Source organism: Pteropus vampyrus, unplaced genomic scaffold, assembly GCF_000151845.1.
Source record: "Pteropus vampyrus isolate Shadow unplaced genomic scaffold, Pvam_2.0 Scaffold22, whole genome shotgun sequence".
Lineage (NCBI taxonomy): Eukaryota > Metazoa > Chordata > Mammalia > Chiroptera > Pteropodidae > Pteropus > Pteropus vampyrus.
Window position 1 is genome coordinate 15,615,124 of NW_011888803.1, and position 19,671 is coordinate 15,634,794.

Genomic DNA, 19,671 nt, shown 5'->3' on the forward strand with positions numbered 1-19,671 from the left:
CCGTAACATTATTCTCATATTTCAAGTACTGTTTATTTTAAAATGGCAAGGGAAAGTGTGTGGGCTAATAAAACTTACAAACTTAAAAAACTTATTCTAGTTTATTATATTTCTCATTATCTAAAGCCATAATGTCCCCAGATTAATACCAAGTGATTAATATTCATCTATGATAAGGGCTCTCTCTGGAAAAGCTTCTCCTATATGCAGTTGATATAACTTATTTTTTTTTTATTTTATGATTTAAGCTATTATTTAAAATTCCAAATAGAAAAATGCATTTTAAAGGAAAAATTGTAGTTTTTTTCCAAAAAGTTTCAATTGCTTTGTACAATAGTCTCACATATTTTCTTCAGTTCAGATATATTACATGGATTATTTTTTCAGATTCTTTTATTAGTGTGTCTGAAAACAGACTAATCCAGTTATTTTAACTATAATGACACAAAGAAATATATATTTAAGATTAATCTTCAATTCAACTGTCTAATCATGAACATTTGGGAAATATTTTTGTTATGATGAATGAGGAAAATAGCTATTCAAGATAGGTGGTTTAATTAAATTCAAGAAGCAACTTATAGACTCACAATAAAGTTATAAATTATTATAAAAATCATGTATATTTATGAATTTCTGTACAGTATAAATGTGTATATGCTAAAGAAAAGTAGCATATTTTGACCAACTTAATAAAAATTATAAAGTTATTGGTTTATATAGCTTATTCATCTTCATCTTTAAATCAACAATTCAAGAAGGTACTAAACAATCAAGGTCAGTACGCAAGACATTTGAAAAAATAACTGAATATGAAGTATGTGCTCAGTATATTACTAGTTAATATTGAAAGTAACAATAAGGACAAGAAAATAAAAAAAAAATAGATAATATGTGGAATGTGTCAGATGATGGTAAATGTCATGGAAAATACAAGGCAGGGAAGGGCAGCAGAGATCCAGGGATGTGACAGAAGCTTCGCGTCTAGTGGTCAGGAAAGCGGTAGAGCCATATTTAAAAGGTGGGGAAGATTTTAAGAGGAAGACACTGTCAGCACAGACACAGATTCAGAAAGGCCTGTCCTTCACACAGGTAAGATTCATTTGCAGTTAAACATGCTTGTGTGCCTTACAAGTAAGCAATTGATGGGAGAGGGATTCAAAGTCATCTCAAGGTGTCATAAACCACACCTGGCCTCATAATGGTGTTCTTTGTAAATTAGTCTATTTTCTTGTGCTAGAGTATGAATTAAATAAATCAAGGGACTCATGAGATGGATCAGGAGTAAACTTGCAATAAATTTCATTAAATTAAAAAAAAATTGCTTATCCTCTTTCAGCAAATTCTTACTTTTAATAATTTATTCTAAAGATATACTTACATACCTATGCAAATAAGTATTTACAAGGAAACCCATCATGACATTATTTGCAATAGGAAAAGTTTGGAAACAATCAAAATTTGGAAGAATTTGGAAACCATTACATTAAATATACTATTGCATGTTCGTAGAGTGGAATATACACGGCAATTGTAAAGAACGAAGCAACCCTTACTCTAAATAGCAATACAGAATAGTATCTGTGATGAATTGTTAAATGGAAAAAGCAAAGTGCAGAAGAAGGAGTATAACTGGTTATCACTTGTGTTTAAAAATTATTCATACATAAGATAATATGCATTTGTATATATAGTCTGTCTTTGAAGGAATATCGTTAACTCTGGTCACAATGTGGTGGCTGGAGGGACACTTCCTTTTCACAAGACACTCCCATTTACCACTTGAATTTTGTTTAAGTGTATGTATTATCTGTTAAACATTGTTTTTTAAGGAAGTCAATATCACTGTAAATATTAGTTTAGGGCCAAGAATCTCTGTGTTTAAAATGTACAATTATTATGATTGAATTTAAAAATGTTTTACTTGAAATTAGAATATCTTTCCTTCCTCCATGTTGTGCATTAGATACTTAGACTTTATTTATCTTATAGCTGAATGTTTATGCCCTTTTACCAACCTCTTTCCTTTTTCCCCTTCCCAACCCCCTGCCCTTGGAAACCACTTTTTTACCCTATATTTCTATGAGTTTACTTTTTTTTTTTTTTAAAAAAAAACAGTGCTATACATAAGTGATAGCATGGAGTATATTTCTTTCTGCGTCTGGTTTATTTCACTTAGCATAATGCCCCCAAGGTCCATCTATGTTGTCACAAATGGCAGGATTTCCTTCTTTCTTATGGCTGAATAATATTGCACTCTCTGTGTGTATACATACCACATTTTCTTTGTCCATTTATTCATCAGTAGATACTTAGGTGGCTTTCGTCTTGGTTTTTGAGAATAATGCTGCAAAGAACATGGGAATACAGATATCTCTTCGAGATCCTGTTTTCATTTCCTTTAAATATATACCCAGAAGTGGAATTGCTGGATTATATGGTAGTTCTATTTTTAATTTGTTTGAAGAACCTCTATATTGTTTTTTATAGTGGCTGAACCAATTTGCATTTCCACCAACAGTGCACAACAGGTTGCTTTTCTCCACATTCTCACCCAACACTTGTTATCTCTGATCAAGGGACTTACACCCTATATTTTATTCTAAGAGTTTTGTTTTCAGGTCTTATGTTAAAGTCTTTAATCCATTTTGAATTGTTTTGTGTGTGTGTGTGTGTGTGTGTGTGTGTGTGTGTGTGTGGTGTAAGGTAGGGATCACTGTCATTCTTTTACATGTGGCTATTCAGTTTTCCCAACATTATTTCCCAACACAGGGAGAAGACTTTCCTTTCCCCATTGTATTTTTTTTTTGTCTCTTTTGTCATAAATTAATTGATATATGTGTGGGTTTATTTCTGGGCTCTCTATTTTATTCCATTGATCCATGTACTTTAAATTAGAACATTTTAAGTTAAATATTAACAAACGTTTATTGTGCAACTCGCAGGCATTGCAAGGATTTTTTTTAGTCACTAGAGAGTCAGAAAAATTCATATTCTTTGTTCCTCTCAAAGATGGCATAATTTGACAAATGAGAGAGTGCCATAAATTATTTAGGGTTAATATGCAATCTCTAAAATACCTAGTAAAGTGCATAACGAATAGTTAGAGGTTTATAGATATGAATTCACTAACAACTCTGCCCCTTATTATATGTGATTTTAGGCAAATTAATTAATTAAGCTCTAGTTTTTCATTTATTAAATGGGGCTATAGTAATAGTAATTCGGAGCATCTTATGATGGTTAAATGATATTTAATGTGTGTAAATTACTTAGCATAGTGCTTACCATTAAATACAGTGCAATAAATGTTAGCTATTTTTATTAATCACTTTCCTTTGCTTGTACCTTTTCTTTTCAAACCAGGGGGAAAAAAATCTCTAAAAACAAAAGTGCTATCATCAATGCTGTAGTAGTAGTAGCAGTTTGAGATAGAAAGCTAATGGAGAATGAATAGAGAAAGACTGGAGATAACTAAGCTGGGCCTAGCAAGTGGGATTTCAGCAAGTGGAGAAATGGGGGGAGCATTGTAGGCAGAGGGGCAAAATGACAAAGGCATAGAGGTGGATTCAGGGTGTGTTTTGGAAATGAAGGGGAGGAGGCTAGTTTGACTCAAGTGCATGGTGATCTAGGGGTCTGCTTAGAAGAAATGTGGATAAAAGGTGAGGAAACCGAATAAGCAATGGTTTGTCATGGAGATTCTTACAGGCCATGCTTAAGAGTTGGAGATTATCTTTCAGTGGTAGAAGTGGGAATAAGATAGCAGAAGACTGAAGAGAGTGTGGGGCAGGAGGAAGTGGGAATATGAAGGGTGAGGAGGAGAAACAGGGACAGGTTAGTACTTGAGAGGGCCAGAGGGTCAAGGGAGAAAATGAAGATACCAGATGGGTGTGGAGGGTCCTAGGTAATTAATAGAACAAGTAAAGGCAGCAGGGGACAAAATCCAGATGTGGAGTTAGCTTTCTAAAGGGATAAAGATCCTTTTCTGCGACAGGCAGAAAAGCTGAAAAGTTGATGATGTGGATGAGGTGGGTTGTGGAGGATAAGGAGGTGAAAAGACTTCATGCCTGTCTGCCCTTATTTCTTTAAGTTCAGAGGGAAGTGATCTACTGAGAGTGAGTGTGTCCCTGGAGTAGGATTTTAGGGTTTAAGATGAGAAGTAGGAATTTGGATTATTCACTATAGGAAATCTAAGAAATAATTGACTTGGGCTGATGCCAAAGAGAGGATACTGCGGGGCCATGAGGTTCTCGCTAACAGCAGCTCGGACCCTGGAAGCAAAGGATGGGGAAAGAAGACCAAACCACCCAGATGCAAGGAGTTCAGGAGCTGAGGGCACTGGGAGGAGGGGGGCAGATGGAAGGGGAAAGAAGTGAAATCAAGAAAAAGTGATGGAGTCAGTCTTAAGATGTTAGGATCGGGTCAAGCATCCACTGGGGGCCTATATTCAGGAAGCAGGTGAAATGAAGGTAAGTGAGGAGAGATGACAAGACATAGGACGTGTGGCTGGAGGTGGAACTTCAGGGTTCAAGATTTTATAGGAGTATTTTATTTCTATTTTACAGAAAGCATCATTTTAAAAAGTTGCCTTGAAATTCTCATATCAGCCCAACAGTTACTGCGTTGGCACAGATCATGAGCAAGGCTTAAGAGAAAGTTTTCTTGAGAGTTTTGTTAAGGCCACACAATATTAATAGAGAATGAGCCCAGAGTGTTTACATAAGTGGAAAAAAAGCAAGATTTTAACACAGGCACAACAGGTCTCAGCTAGTTCCCTGGAAATCTGTAGTTTTTCCTCAATAGGAAATATAAAATAAAATAAAGACAGAAACCAACATAATCTCAGTGATTTGTGTTTCTTTGCTTTTAAAGGTAAAACCAGTAATCCACAGCAGGATCAATGTGTCAGCTCGATTTAGAAAGCCGCTTCAGGAACCCTGCACTATCTTGTAAGTTGAAGCCCTTTATAGCTCAAGTTGAAGTTGGTGGGTGGTTTTCTTTTGCTTTAGAGCCTGCTTTGTAGTTTTAAAGGTATTACTGTTTCAAATGGTGTGGCTCACTGGCTTTGCTTTCTGTCCAGCTTGATTGCAAATGGAGACCTCATAAAACCAGCTTCTCGCCTCCTCATCCCTAGAAAAGCCTTGAATCAGTGGGATCATGTGCTACAAATGGTCACGGAAAAAATAACTCTGAGGAGTGGGGCTGTCCACAGGTATGTCAAAGTAATCTTGTAAGTGGATAGGTTTCAGAATTGTTGAAGATATTCTCAGGAGTTTTGAAAGCTGCTGGTTTAAATTTGAATTTTGGCTCACCAGTTAAGCTCTATACATCTCAGTTTCTTTGTCTATAAAATGGCTATATAATAGTACTTGCTTTACAGCGTTTTAAGAAATAAAATAATCCACATAAAGAGTTTAAAATAGTCATTGGCATATAGTAGCCCATCAACAAATTTTTATTCTTTTGGTTTAAAGCTAATAAGCAACATTTTTTTAGTTGAGAAGGACTTTTTTTTTTTAAGCAAACCAGCTTCTTGACTCTTAATTAACTGTCCTTTTTTTCAAGAGACATTTATAATTCTTTGGTGGTCCAAATTATTTGCCTAGCATAAAATAAACATCAGGGCTTAAGAAAGAGGTAGGTTAGAGAATCTAATTAAATGGGGTTGCCTAAACTTGAGAAATCAAAAGCATTTTTATTGAGTTCTGAAATTTAAGTGAAGATTAAAATCATGGCTTTTAAATTGTGAAGCCTATGAAATTACCCCTTGATGGAGGCTGACTTATTTATATTCTTATAGGTAAGAAGGTTATTTATATTCTTTATAGCTAGGAAGGTTATAAATAATATATACAAGTACAGACCATATTAAGAATATATGTATATTCGTAATAATTCATATATATAATTCACATATATATATGAGACACAAATATTTGAAATCTAATCAAGAGTTTTCTGGTAGTTCTTAAATTCTGTCTTAACTCAATCTCTCTAACATACTCCACTTGTAGAATACACTCCTGCTTTCAAGATCTTATGTATGTTTTCATATCTATATGTCTATTTATGGGCATATGAAAACATAAATTCTTAAATGATTGCATATTATGTCTTTCAGTTAAATATGTATATAGATTAATGCATGTGTATTTACATATATTAGTATATATACTTTCACAGCCATTTGAATTTTAAATATAATTAGGTATATATATATGAATATATATTTACTACATAGATATATAAATGCAATTTACTACATAGATATATAAATGTAAATACTTCACATACGGTAAAAAAAATTTTTAAACAAGACTGAAGATATAAATAAAAACTATTTCTCCCACCTCTGGCTCCTCAGTCCCTCTCTCCAGTATTCCTCTGCATTATTCCAGAATATTCCATGCATATGGAAGCACATGCATCTCTTATTTCTTTAAAACACAAACGGGAACACACATACACATGAATAAATAAATATATAAATGTACCTTACTTTTTTCCTTTAACAACAAATCTTGGAGATTTTTCTTATTAGCACAAATATCTCTATTCAGTTATTTTTAATGACTACAAAATATTCCATTTTATGGTTGTGCCCTAATTTAACAGTTTTTTCTTGATGAAAATTTAGGCCATTTCCAATCTTTTGCTATTATGTGTACATGTTTTTGTATATAAGCAGAGTTTGTCAGGAGGCTAAAGTCTAGAAGTGCAATTGTTGTGTCTAGTGCATTTTAAATTTTGATAGATACTGCCAAATGCCTTCCAGAGTTTATATTAACTTGCACTCTTACCCAAAGTGCATGAGAGAGCTTTTTTAAAATACCATCATTTATGCTATAAAACTAACAAATGTCTTATCTTTTCATTTATGTTGGATAAAAATAGTTTTTCCTTGCTTCTTGCTTTTTTATATTTTTAACTACAACTGTTGAGCATTTCTTAGGTGCAAGGTGTTATTCCAAGTGTTTTACATTTTTAAGTTAATTAACTCAGCAACCCTATGAGATATAAGTCGTGTTATTCTCTTATAATAGGCATGAAACATGAGACATAGAGGGAGAAAGTTACTTGCCCAAGATTATGCAGGGAGTGGCTAGCAGGGCTGAAATTCAAGCCTTGTTTGTCTGCAGTATGGCTCCAGAGCATGTGCTCTTAGTTACTAAATTATTCTCTAAATAAATGCCACATATTTATCTTCTATTATAAATGAACTATCTGTCACAGCCTTTGTATGTTTATCTTATTGATTTATAGACACTCTTTATGTATTAGAGAAGTTTGCCCTTCCTCATATGAGTTTTAGATATGTTTCCAGTTTGTATTTTTGATATTCTCTGTCTTTTTACATATAAATATGTTGAATTTTGATGCAGTTGAATTTTCAATCTTGCCTTATGATCATTAAATTTTATGACTGGCTTAGATCTTCCTCACTCCAAGATTATAAAAATATTCTTCTATGTTTTCATCTTGTTCTTTTTAATTTCATTTAAACTTTTGATCCTTCTGGATTTTATTTTGGTGTCAGGAGAGACAGCAGATCTCAGTAGTTATATGTTGACTTTAAAGATATATAGCTGTGTCTTCTGGCATATACATAAATGTAAACCCACTCAATAAATAATAGAAAGCACACAAAGATATATACACATGATTGCATGCCCAGACACACCTATTCAAACATATGATAGGAACAAATTCATCATGAAAATAAAATTTATACAAGTACAAATACAGAAATGAAAATATTTATATGTCCCCCGAACACTTGAATACGTGGAGGATCTTAATTCTTAATGTGATGCCAGATATAAGTAAGCTTTGGTTGCTGTTCACTTGGGGCATTTTCCATTTTCCTTTAACAAAGCACTGCAGTCTTATGTTTGGATCCTCCCTGTACCTTAGGATATCTATATGTCAAAACCATCCCATAAAAAATGATTAAATTCCCTGTTTATGTTTTTTATGTTTTGTAGCAAAGGAAGAAAGCAGGTCAACAAGAATCAGAGAAAGAAAGGCTAACATCATGGGCTAGAATTTATTCAGTACCCTTTACTTACTTGCAGAGGAAACAAGTAAAATCTTGGCTGTTTCCAGATCGACAGCTATGCTGCCTTTTAATTTCCAGCCATAAAAGTTAACTACTGATTCAGATCTTCCTATTTTGAAGAAACATGAAAGAAGAAGAATGTCTGGGTCTAGGCCATTGCTTCTCAACCGGAGCGGTTTTGCCCCTTGGGGACACTTGGCAGTGTCTGCAGTCATTCATTTCTGGTAGTCACAACTGAGGACGGGATGGCTGTGACTACCATCTAAATGGGCAGAGGCTAAGGATCCTGTTGTCCTGCAATTCACAGGACAGCCGTCCTTCCTCCCCAACAAAGAGCAGTCAAGCCCAAAATGTCAACAGTGTCGCTGTTCAGAAACCCTGGTTTAGGTCAAGGTAGGAAAACCCGAACTCTGTCTGGGTGAAGTGTTTACTGTTTAGACTTGTAGGGCTAGGAGTACACTGTTATAAAGGAAAAGACTTTAGCATCTTTACACTAACTCAACCTAAGTACATTCCAGGGATTTGAGTGGTCATTTTCTTTGTACTTCATGGCTCCATATGATATGGCCATTTATAGCATCAGTAAACAAGCAGACAGATCAATGGATGTCTTTTTCCTTTGCAGATGTCACTAACCTTTATTATATAAGACTGAGAATATTTTTAATTAGTATCTTGAAATCCTTCCAGTTAGTAATTCTTGTTTCTAGCCTTCAAAAATATTCATTGTCTTTCTGGTGTAGTTTTCTGGGAATCTGGTTTTTTTTCCCCCTTCTTTAATAAAGTTTTGTGAACACTTTAAATCATCTAGAAAATTATCACTAGTCTTTTAATAAGTAACATATTAATTGTAGTTTGTAGCAGCAGTTTCACAGTAAAGGGAGGTTCTTGTGAAATCCCTTGATGCTGGGAAGATGAGGGAAAGCCTCATCTTCAACAAAAAAAACACCACACACATGAATGCTATGCAGTTTGCTATGCTTCATTAATACTGGCAATGCTTTCCTTCACCTCCTGCTCTCTGCTTTCTTGTTTTCTGACCCAGTTCTGTGTGAGGGCTGCTCTTACACAGAATGCTGTAAGAGGCTTATCTAACTGACAAATAAATTAAGAAAATAAAATCTAAAAGTACTCACAAAATAGAAATAGAACAATTCAACGTTACAGAAGCTGAACTTTATTTAAAGCACCGTATTCTGTACAAGTTAAATCTTTCCCTCTGAAATTTTAATATGGCAGCCACAGGGGATGCTTATGTTAGATTGTCAGGTTTATTGGGATGAAACACTGTACAGCCAGATAGCAACTGTGCCTGCATTGTAACATTGGCATTTAGTTGAATCTAATGACTTTGGGATATTTATAATTCAATAATTAGGGTAGTAACAGATGAGCCAAATTAGGAACAGAATGTTTTTATTTACTTTGCAATTTTAATCAGTTGTTTTAATGCTTGTTAAAATGTTAATTGTTGGCATTCATATTTTGGCAGACTTTATACTTTAGAAGGAAAACTGGTTGAGAGTGGGGCAGAGTTGGAGAATGGGCAGTTTTATGTGGCTGTTGGCAGAGATAAGTTTAAGAAATTACCTTACAGTGAATTGCTTTTTGACAAGTCAACAGTGAGAAGGTCTTATGGGTAAGTTTTTATCCTTCTTTACTTCTCGTATTTTAGTTGTCATTTGAAATAGCATGGTCTTTTGCTGACCACTGGCATATTTTAAATAATCTTGTTTATCAGTTAGAATGGAAAGCATGTATGAGATATATTGATCTTTTTTTTTTTTTTTGCCATAATTGGAGATTGAGAGCTATTGCACAGTAATTTGGGAGAAACTATGAAAGACTACATAGTTTTTTTTTTATTTAACATTCACTTATGAATTTATAATAAATATAAAAATTTACTCTAGTGAAGAAGGTACAGGGCAATGAGCTGCTATACAGCACACATTATTAGAGGTTTTGATAATGTCTTTAACTGTTTACCTAGACCAAATAATTTTTCACCTGGTATACATAAAAACATCTAAAAATGTTTTTTAAAAACATAATATTTTATGCCTCTTTTAATAACAACTGTAAAACATAAAAACAATGTAATGTCACTTGTGCATAATATGTAGAGTGACTGGGTTTATAGTTAATACATGCAAAATTTTAAAGATTACAATTTTAATTACACATAATGCACTGTGAACCATTTTTCTCTATTCGGTGTCATGTATTTGTGAAAAACGCCCTATTCCAGCCACATAGATGGACTGCAGAGGCATGCTTGAAAAGCACTGCTCCCTGGCACATGCAGGGACCCTCCCCTCAGCTTCCTCAGGGTGCCCTGGGATCCACCTCTGCTCCATTTTCCAGAGATTCCATGGCCACTTTGCTACTGAGTATTGACTTTTTGTGGTTTTCTCTGCTAGAGTGGGTGATACTTGCAGAAATAGAGCAGAATGTCACTAGTTTGTTCTTTGTTAATTCTCTATTTGTCAAATCTGATGGAGAGGCTAACCAAGGATTTCTAGATAAGTATTAGATGAAATAAAATTTCAGGGGTGCTGTTTGAAGCATGCAAGAGCACATGGTTTTCCAGCACTTTGTGATTGTTTACCAGTATGCTTATTGCTAACCATCCTTATCCATCCATGAAATCAAATCCTTCACAGTCTCTGCTAGGCAACACTGGATTAGTCTTTTGTGAACTTCAGTGTGTACTTGATGGCGGTGAGAAAACTAACTCATCGTGGCCTTTCTCAGACAAATTAGTAAGATTTACCTTTATGTGTCTTCTTATTTTTCAAAGAGGTGCAGTTGGGTTCTGGGATAGATCATTTTCTAATAATACAGACCTCTGTGAAACAACATTTTTATAGCTGAAAAGAAATTTTTTTCTTTGATGAGAATGATTGGTTTAGAAGCTCTCTGAATATAAATGCCAGTGTGTTACCATTCTGAGCTTCTATCAGAAGTAGACATTGTAGACATTAAAAAAAAAAAAAGAGACATTTATTGTTCTAAACTCAATCTGACAAAATCATACTGAGCTTTGGAAATAATTGAAATTCATATAAAAAATTGGAAATTGAATAAAAATATCATGAAAAAATTTAAGGTGGTACTAAAAGTTTATTTTAAGCATCAATTAAAATAGTATACAGGAAAGCATTAAACATCTTTTGAAATGAAATTTGGATATTTTATGGAAGTCTTTGTGAAATTGGGAAAACATGGTATTTTTTATGAAACGCTAATGTCAGTAAATAGTTGACTTCCAGGTTGGGATGGCAAATTGGGATGACAATTATCTTGCATTATATATTCTTTGTATATAACACTCATATTTCTAAATTGCATTTGTTTCCACAGTCAGAAAGCTTCTTCGCTGCCTCCTATTGTAGGATCCAGAAAATCTAAAGGGAGTGTAAGTATCAGATGGTTTACTCATTAATGTTCTATATCTCTATATAATACAGAGAGACTGTCCTTTGGGTTTCAATTAAATTTGAAGAAATAAAACTTAGACTACTTAGTATGTAAGCAATTATATGAAACACCACTAGAACATTGGTGTTACAATTAAGGTCTTAAAAGAGAGCTAACATTTTTAAAATATGGATTTTAAAATAGGTATCTTTTGTCCCGTGAATAATCTGATATAATTTATATCACGGTTGCAGTCTAGGCACTAGTACATAAAATGCTGTGGTAGGTCACATCTGTGGTTGACCCAGTCTTGTTCTCTGTCTCTGACAAAGACTAGACAAGAAATTTTTGTAAGAGAATGGTAATCTTCAGTTATAGTCCTTTAAAAGATTGAGAATCATTCCAAATATTTAATTCCCTATAAGAATCTTTTCCATCAATCATTCGTTTGTTAATTCAGCAAACGTCTATCAAATACCTGTTATTGTGGGAACTGTGACCAGCACTTAGTAGGTAATTTTTTAACTTCTTTGTATTTTCTGTGTATACCTCTCATGGAGATGAATTTTATGTCATGCTGGAGTAATGCTTTGACAGTTCTTTTTTCTGGCCGAGACTTCTCTTTCCTCTTTCTACCTTTTTGATTGAATTGCCAGGCCAGTAGGGATCAGAATTATTTGTCATTTCCCCTTCTTGAATTAACTAAACAAAATTCCTGTATTGATGTTTTGTGAAAGAAATGACTGCTGGGCAATGATATCTCTTTGGTTATATCATGTGAAATTCTAGAAAAAAAGAAAAATAATTTTTCATGAGGACATGCTGAACTCAGCATAACAAACAACAGACATTTATTACTCACCCGTTCACTGAGACTCTCATGCTATTTATGACAAAGCTCTCGACCTTACAATCTCATTGAAATACAGAAGATAGCTTGAAAAGGTAACTAACAAGCTATGGTGAGATTGGTAAACATGAGAGAGATGGAAGGAATTGATGTGCTTTGGCCAATGTACATGGAGGAAGTTGAATCTGAGCTATGCCTTTGAGAACTGTTTAGGTTTCAGGCAAAGGTCAGTGAGGGGAGAGGGGTTTCAGACAGAAGGGATGGCGTGAGGAAAGGAGATGAGCTCTCAGAGACGCAATAATGCTGGCTGATATTTAGTGAACACTTGAAGGCTCAACACTATGTCAGTGTCTTTACAGACATGATTTATTTCATCCTCACCCCCCGAGGCAGGTACTGTTGTTATTTCATTTAAAAATGAGAAAAAGAAACACAGACAGTGGGAGCAGCATGTCCAAAGCCTACTGTTGAGCAAAAAGCAGGGAAGGGATTGAGTCTAGATGGCCTGCCTGAGGGAGCTCGTGCTCCTGACTCCAGGATCAGTGAGTCCCTTAGGATGACTGGAACAGAGGGTACATCATAGTGTGGATGCTGATGTGCCTAAATGGTAGGTGGTGGCAGTTTTAGATGACCTTGAATGTCAGAATGAAGAATCTGGTCTTTATTTTTGAGTAGAGGGCAGCTCGTGAGGGCTTCTGAGAGACAAGACTGTTAATACAATTCCATTCTAGGAAAGTCAGATAGTCAGATCTTTTGTGCGGAGAAAGACTTAACATGGTTGAGAGACCATAAAACATCAGTTATACAGCAATTGCAAGCAGTAACCTTGGTATGAAGTGATAAGAGCCTAGACTGGGGAAGGTGGTAGAGGTAGCGGGAGATGATTGATTACTGCTTGTGAAAAAATGAGAGGCTTGCTTGGTGATTGGATGCATGTGGTTAATGGAGAGGTTGAAACCAAAGACAACTGCAAGTCTTTGAGCTTGAATGCCTGAGAGAATGGTAGTATCATGGCCAAAAAGAAGGCAGTCAGAAGAAATAATGACCTGACTGATTTCAAACATCAAGTTGGAAGTGTCATCATGAAATCTAGCAGAAAGTGTTCGGCAAGCAGTTATAAATGGTGGAGTCAGAGGCCTGATGTGGACCTCAGATACAGAATTCCAAGTTCCTCTACATAACGGTCATAGTTGAAGAGCAGACACCTGTCGTTGTAGTGTTTCCTCGTAGCACTCAGCACAGCCTGACAGGGAGCAGGCCTCATCATGCTGTTGAGTGAGACGATGGGTGAGTGGGAGCTTGGAAATGAGCAAAAAGACACAGTGCTTTCTCTTTGTTCATGATCTACTTGGAAGACTGAGGTTAAACAAATGATTCCACAAATCCATATATAATTACAGAGTGTGATGAAAATGAAAGAAAAGTACAGAGCAATATGAGAAACAATGAAGGAGAACTAGTTATGTCAGGAAAGGCCTCCTTGAGGAAATTACCTTTAAAGAAATAGTTTCATTTCTTGAAAAGTAAAGACTCAAAATTACATTTCTATGCTGTGACTTAGAAAAATAGAAAGATAGCAGAGTTTGTCCCTCTTTCCACAGTGCTCCCAAAGCATTCTGTATATTCATCATTCTATTTATTTATGTGCTCATTCAGTCATCCATTCAACAAATATTTGTTGAGTACTTACTAAGTACCAGGAACTACTCTAAGCAGCTAGCAATTAGTGGTGAACAAACAGACAAGGTTTCAGACCTGATGAAATTTTCATTCTAGTGTCCGTGGAGTGGGGAGGGTAGAAGAATGGGGGTAGCCAGACGATCAACCTTTAGACAAATATATAAATAATTCTCTGAAAATGAGAATTGAATGGTGGAGCCAGTCATACAAGATTGGGGCAGGGGAGAAAAGAGCCTCCACAGCAGAACAAACAGTCACGAAGGCCCTTGGTAAAGAGCTTGGCCTGTGAGGAGGGCGGAAAGAACGCCATCATGGTCTGAGATGAAATCGTACAGGTGGACTTGATCCTGAGGCTATATAAAGAGTTTGCATTTTATTCCTTGATGAGACACCATCTGAAGTTAGAATAAGAGCGTGATATCATTTAATTTACATTTTTAAAAGCTCATTCTGGCTGTGATATCTATGGAGAAGTGGGTTGGGGCAAGAATAGAAGCAAAAGGCTGTGAGACAGCTAGAGTCTAGGCATGTGACATAAGTGACTTGGACCAGTGGCAGCAGGGAAGATAGACATCTATGATAATTATTCTTCGAGTATAAATGTTGTCATTGATTGACGTGTTCATCCAACAGTCATTTATTGAGTGCATATTATGTCCTAAGCACTGTTTTAGTGCTTGGCGGGGAAGGGGAGGCAGAGATTCCAGAAAAAATACTACATGTATGGAGCTTACATTCTGGAGAAGAAGAAAGACAAATATACAATACAGTTGATATTAATCAGAGAGAAGCTTGAAGAAAAATACTACGAGATATGGGAAGAGAAAGTGAGAGAGAGTACTGTATTATCTGGGTGGTTAGGGTAGACCTCTTTTAGAAGGTCTCATTTCAGCAGAGGTAATCCACCTGGGACACGGTAGGTTGTCACAATCTAGTGGACGTGGGCATGACTGGCTGTGAGCTACACAGAGAGAACATCTTATGTCATAATTCCAAAGTCGCAAACTCAATTTTAAGGTAAAGATTAATTTACTCTTTTCCTTTAATTAATTGGTTCCCTGGAGAATGTACATGTTTTTAAGATCATGAACTACTTAGCACTGAGTTGGGGGGAAGAGGGGGGTGCAAGTAAGTGAGACTATGAGAGCTTAAAACTTGGGGAACCACTGCAAAATCAATGGAGAAAGCATCCCCAAACTCATGATATAAATCAAAGGGGACACAGAACTGGATTTTTAGGAATTCATGTTTCCACACAGCTTTCTAGGAAATATTGCTTTATTCTATAATGAAAGAGGGTATAGGTGAAGGCCTGAAAGAACCAAAAAAAAAAAAGAGAGAGAGAGCGAGAGAGACAGAGAGACGATTGCCATAGCCTGCACAGGGGACCCCTGCTGGTGCATCAGTGATTTAGTGAGCCAGGTCGCACCCTTGTGGTAGGGAGTTTGGAGAATGAGGGTTTCTGGGAGCCAAGCAGACCCTTTCAATTCAGCCAAGGAATATCTTGTGTAGAGTAGGACAAGACCTGATACAGACTCCAAGTGCTGGGAGAGTCACGGAAATTAGCAAATTGTGAATAATTTTAAGTTGCGATTCTAACCTTGAAAACAGAACGAAAATATAAGTGAATCAATCGTCTTAAGTTTTATTAAGTTTGAGAAATAAACCCATCAGGGGAGGCTGTTCTTTAGCAGCGAGGTCACTCCACATAGAATCAAAGCGCCCTCTAGTGGGAGATGTGCAAAATCAGAGAAGTATTTCAAAGTTAAAGCCCAGGACTAAGTTGTCTTTTGTGGTTCATTTCACCATGTGGCTAAGACATTTTGTGATTGGTAATTTGCAGATTCAAATATTATAATTGCTGAGTTTCTGGTAAAAAGTGGCATGATTATCTACATATCACAGAGTTACTGTGAAGCAAGATAAATTCCAAATGCTCCCCAAACTCCATTTGCCTTGTGGGGAAACTGAGTCCAGCATGGATGCAAGGCTTTCTCCTGCTTGCTCTCACCAGACACACCAGTGAGAGCAATGCCAGCCTGCGCTGGGTCTGGTCCCTGCTCTTCAGTCTCCTTCCCTGGCACATCACTGAGATACCCACATGGAGAAGGCTGCTCTGGGAGGGAAAGCCCTCACAGAACTATTTTAAACTTGCTGTTTTATGGCCAATGTCTCTTTGACATGTTTTCATGGGGATTAGAAATGGGTTTCTGTGGTAATAAGGAATCCTAAGTTGATTGGATCTTGTTGGAAACTGCCTTGAGAACTATTTAAAAATCCCAATTTCAAGGCAGTGAGGGGTGATTGGAGAACTCTTTTTAGTATGTTTATTTGAGCCAGAGGATTGCTTTTCCTACCAGATACACTGAGAGATGTGTAAGAGGAAAGGCAGGACAGTAGTTTTAAGTATCGCCAGGGTCTAATTTCTGCACAGGACATGCTGTAAAATTAGGCCGCTTCTTGATTCCTTCCACTTTGGGATACAGCCATACTTTGTTATTTCTGGATGGCTTTTTTAGGAAACTATACTAAATAATAGGTGTTTCTAGTGTCTTGCCATCAGGAAGCTTCAGTGTAGCAGAAAAATCAGACCTGGATGACTTGAGACACTGAATTGCTTTATCTGTAAAGTGATGATAATGATACCTATCTATAAATTTAGTAAATATTTGTATTAATGGGTATTTAGCACATGAGAGGTGCTCAATAACATTGCTTTACCAATTGGGATAGCTGTATGAGATGGCAAACTCCCCTGTTCCCTGTGCTCCCCAAATAGCAATAACTATAGAAAAGAAAATCCTTCTCTCTCTCTCACTCTCTTTCTTATTTACATATTACCTTTAATTTATATAGCTATATAAATAAATAAGTATATATGATTTATACATTTAATATGATTTATTATATATTTGTTTTATAGCGACATTTTATTTATTTTATTCCCTCCCCCCCGCTCTTTAATTACCCCCCCCAACTTCCACCCCTGACCTATGGATGTTGCCATCTCCCCTTAAGAGCTGGATCTCTGAAGGTGGGGCGTCTCCTCCCACGTGCTCGTGGTGCGCACCGGGGCCTGGTGCCCCTGGGGTATAGTCCGTGATTCCACCTGGGTTACGAACCCAGGACCTTCTGCGTGTAAGGCAGATGAGCTAACCACTACACTACGGAGCCACCCCCTATAGTAACACTTTAGATGTATCAGCATTTTTCTTTAAAAACAAAAAACAAGCTTTGGCAAACACGATGGTAGAAGACATGAGGTGGGTAGAAGCACGGAGTGGCCAAGGCACTGACCCCCTGTCCTTCTCCACCTCTGCCCCAGGCATTCAGAGGTCCACAGCGGGCGACTTCACCCTGCTGTGCCACTCTGGTCAGTAGGCTTTCCAGGCAGGATATCCCTGCTCCACCCCATCTCTCACCCCAGCCTCACAGATTTGCCTGAGAGAGCCCGGGGCTCTCTTTGGGCCCAGTGAGATGCCGGGATCGGCCATTCTCTTGGCTTTCAGGACAGGTGAGCACCCTGATGAAGGCCACGGTCCTGACGCAGCAGCCCGGAGGTGCAGGAGGTCGTGGGCATCCTCCACAGGGGCGGGGGGGACTGCTCACAGGTCATTTCTGATTTTGACATGACCTTGAGCAGGTTTGCTTATAATGGAAAGTGATGCCCTTCTTCCTACAATATTCTGGATAACAGCGAGATCATCAGTGAGGAGTGCCAGAAAGAGCTGAAAGCGCTCTTTCACCACTGTTACCCAGTTTAGATTGATCCACATGGGACTATCAAAGAGAAGTTACCTCGTATGGTAGAACAGTGGACCAAAGCGCACAATCTCCCTTGTCAGCAGATATTCAGAGATTTTGAACAGCCCAGGTGCTTAGAGAGTCCAGCACAATGCTTAGGGAGGGTTACAAGATGTTCTAAAACACCCTCTACCAAAACAACAGTCCCTTTTTCATCTTTTCCACGACCATTGGTGATAACCTGGAAGAAATGATCCCACGATGAAAGTGTTGCACCCCAGCATCCACATTGTGTCTAACTACATGAATTTGGACGAAGATGGTTTCCTGCAGGCATTGAAGGGCCAGCTGGTATACAGAACAAGAACAGCTCCATGTGGGAGAACTCCAGTTACTTCCAGCAGCTTCAGGGCAAAACCAACATCCTCCGGCTGGGAGACTCCATAGGGGACCTCAGAATGGCTGATGGGATGGGGTTCCAGGTGTGGAGAACATTCTCAAAATTGGCCTCCTAAATGACAAGGTACAGGAGCAGTAGGAGCACTACCTGGAGTCCTATGATATTGTGCTGCAGAAGGAGGAGACACTGGACGTGGCCAATAGGCTGCTATAGCACATCCTGCACCAAGGGGACTAGGTGGAGATGCATGGCCCCGAGCATGCGGGTGTGGTACCAGTCCCTAAAGGCCGTGACAAGGAGGGGAGCCTCACTGGGAAGCTGTTCTTCCTGCAAGCCAGCCCTTTCTGGTGTGTGCAGAGGCAAGTCCAGGGCATCCATGAGCTGCTGGGTCTTCGCCTCTCCCTCCTCCTTTCCCTGGTGCCTTTTGTTTGTGTTCTCCAAGGCATGAGGGAGGCCCTGCCAGGTGGGAGGCCCCAAAAGCCATTCCAAATAATCTGTGGACCTGTAGGGTGTTTATACTACAGGGATCATTTGAGCCGGGATTCTTTTTTTTTTTCCCAAAAATTTTAAACATGGGAAGCTTTTCTTCGAACAAATTGAATGTATAAAACAGATTGCAATATAAAAAAGGAAAAACCAGAGCTGTTCTGACTTGGGGAGGTGGGAGGGCAGAGCCTGTACCCCTTGGTCCTGCAGGTGCCAGAACCTCTAAGAAGCCACTAGGGCTCCATGGAACACAGTTTGAAAACCACCGAATTAGCTCAGAAGATCCTCTGAGTACAGCCTAACCGAGTCTGTGGGGATCCAAGTGGGCAGTCAGAGTTGGAAGGATGTATTTCTGACCTGGAATGATTTGGCTTTATTCTGATGCAGCTGTTAAACTTGAAATTCAGTTGGGTCTGGGCAACTCTGTCTGCAGAACCCCGTCTTTAGGGGTCTCCAAAGGGATTTATTTGGGTGTGGATTTTCCCTGGTACCCTTGGCTCCTGTCCTTCCTTGTCCTCCTCTTGTGGGTTCAGGGCCACTAAAATGGATGATTTAAGGGGGTTGAGGCTGGGGACCTGAAGGTAGAAGGCGCCCTGTGGCAAAGTATAAAGAAGTGGTTTATGGAAAAATAAAAAGTTATGCATTTAAATTATTTCTGGTTTTCTAATTACAAAACAAAATTTCCCTTGCTCTCAGTTTAATTTAGTTCTTACAAGATGCTGGATGATTAGTCATCAACCAAAAACTGAATACATGATTGTCAGTTACCAAAGCCATGCTGTACATGGTTATTAGAACCAACTAGTTTTTCTTGATGCTCCACACTCACCCTTTTGAGTGTCCCTATCAGAAATGCAGTAAATCAGAACTTCATGAATATTCAATAAGAGAGTTTTTTAAATTTATGAATCTCTACACATTCCAGGATGAAGTTTCTGATTCTCCCTTGTTATATTCCTGTTGTACATAAGACTTTTCCCAGAGAGCTGTAAAAATTATTGTCCTGAGATCCAGGGTTTCTCATTCATG

At 37.6% G+C, this 19,671-nt stretch overlaps 1 protein-coding gene and 1 pseudogene across 1 annotated transcript in view; both read left to right on the top strand.

Moving 5' to 3' along the window:
* Positions 1 to 19,671, top strand: part of DCDC2 (doublecortin domain containing 2) — a 169,771-nt gene that overhangs the window by 46,292 nt on the left and 103,808 nt on the right. The window contains exons 4-7 of the mRNA XM_011355680.2: positions 4,873 to 4,949; positions 5,081 to 5,212; positions 9,552 to 9,698; positions 11,426 to 11,480. Coding sequence (XP_011353982.1) covers positions 4,873 to 4,949; positions 5,081 to 5,212; positions 9,552 to 9,698; positions 11,426 to 11,480 — 411 coding nt within the window. The remainder of the gene's footprint in view (positions 1 to 4,872; positions 4,950 to 5,080; positions 5,213 to 9,551; positions 9,699 to 11,425; positions 11,481 to 19,671) is intronic.
* The window catches only part of LOC111736789, a 9,711-nt pseudogene continuing 7,298 nt past the window's right edge, over positions 17,259 to 19,671 (top strand).